At 37.8% G+C, this 1,875-nt stretch overlaps 1 protein-coding gene across 1 annotated transcript in view; it reads left to right on the top strand.

Annotated features, from left to right (window-relative positions):
- The window catches only part of LOC109487569 (relaxin receptor 1-like), a 27,450-nt gene that overhangs the window by 16,519 nt on the left and 9,056 nt on the right, over nucleotides 1-1,875 (top strand). Inside the window, exons 7-8 of the mRNA XM_019791577.1 lie at nucleotides 591-665; nucleotides 1,596-1,667. Of these exons, the coding sequence (XP_019647136.1) occupies nucleotides 591-665; nucleotides 1,596-1,667 (147 nt within the window). The remainder of the gene's footprint in view (nucleotides 1-590; nucleotides 666-1,595; nucleotides 1,668-1,875) is intronic.

Genomic DNA, 1,875 nt, shown 5'->3' with positions numbered 1-1,875 from the left:
TATATATATATATATTGTGAATGCGTTCACGTTTCTTCTTTTTTATTAAAGAGGCTTGGAGGCAAACAGGTTGTCAGCAATACAACCAGGAGCACTGGCGGGTCCAGTACGGCTACATTGGCTGTAAGAACCGTACAGTTCGTACATTAGACTGAGAAACTAATTAAGTATATATTATAAACAGGGTTTCAACGTTTACCTGACTGGATTTGACTTAAAAACTAAATTATATTGCATAAAGAATGTTTTTGATTGTTTTTGGATTATAAGAAATATAAGATATGACAAAATTACTTCATGGCCAATATTGACCTTGGTAAACTCCAAATTGATATCAGCCTTACAGCTTCAATTGAGGATGATCAGTTCTTTGATAAAGCATCAAAGTATCTTTACAAGACTTACAGTCTCTGCCACATAGGGCAGATTTGTAAGCTGACTCAGGTCTGTTACAGATAATAGATAATTTTATGGGTCAGATAATTCTATTGTTTGTAATGTATGTTTTTGGTTGTGTGTTTTCTCATGGTTTGGGAGAATTCCATGCTGTTAGACATCGAAAACAACGGAAACTTATCTCGTTCGAACAGGGAAATGGAAGAAAATCTTTTGGATGAACATTCTCTCCGCACACTATGCCAGGACTTACCAACAGTCGAGTGGCTGTGAGTACACCCATTCGTTCTGTGGAAACAAGTCTGTTTAAGTTCCCGCCACACATAGCCGAACACGGCCTCCCGAACACTGACCGAACTCTTCACAACCATGCATATGGTTAGGATTGGGTCGGGAGCAAGGTCGGCTGGGTCTTGTCACACATAGCCGAACATGCTCTTCCGAACACTAGCCTAACTCACTCCAACCATGGATTGGAGTAGGTCGGCTGATGTTCTGGTTGGTCGGACACTGTTTGGATGCCGGATATTTCAAAATGTTGAAAAGATTTGGATGGGGATAGGAGGTTCAGCCATAGTTTGCTGCTGGTTAGCTGATGCTCGGGAATAAGTCGGGGCGTAGTTAGAAGTGAAATTTAACTCTGATTTAACTTAAAGTCAATTTGATTGGAACAGAAAGGTAGATCCGGCCTAAATCTGGTCAGACCTCTCCCAAACCTGAACCAGGCTGGTGTTAATGGGGATGTTCGGAATGTGTGACGTGATCCCTGAGGTAAGCACGTATTGAAGGCCTTGACAACACTGCTTTATGTACTGTGGCAATCATACGGGAGGGGGGGGTATCAGGTAATAGATTTGTTTTGACTTGTAAGTTTTTTCCTTTTCCCTTTATTGTTTTTTTTTTAATTCATAATATTATATATAAAAACAACATAGTTACAATGCAATGAACCATCCCTTACACAATAATTCAAATCATAACAAATCACTGATCATAGTAATAATCATAACAATATTTTCTATCGTAGCAAACCATTGATCAGAACAATAATCGTAACAATGATTCAAATTATAACAAATCTTTGATCAGAACGATAATCAAAAATAATTTGAATCATAATAAAGCATTGATCATAACAATAATAGCAGACGTGTAAGTAATAACGATCAATCTGTCTGACTGGGTAATTAATTTTTCAGGGAGCTTGAGAGAAACAGCATTACGGCTTTAGGTCCGGAATATCTGCAGGGCTGCCAGAATCTGACCATGTTGTAAGTACAACATTAAGTACGAAGTAGAAATAAGGATCTTACACGCACGACATACAATTGAACCGTTACAGTTTTTATATGGCATCCGCCTTCAGAGAAATATTAGATTTTTTCCATAACATGCTATGGGATGAAATATATATATATATATATATATGAGAATAATATATTTCATCCATGCCTACCTTAACCCTAAACAGTACACCTG

The sequence above is a fragment of the Branchiostoma belcheri genome, unplaced genomic scaffold, assembly GCF_001625305.1.
Source record: "Branchiostoma belcheri isolate BF01 breed outbred unplaced genomic scaffold, Haploidv18h27 scaffold9, whole genome shotgun sequence".
Taxonomy (NCBI): domain Eukaryota; kingdom Metazoa; phylum Chordata; class Leptocardii; order Amphioxiformes; family Branchiostomatidae; genus Branchiostoma; species Branchiostoma belcheri.
The sequence above is the reverse complement of the archived record's forward strand: the minus strand, read 5'-3'. Positions and strand labels throughout refer to the sequence as shown.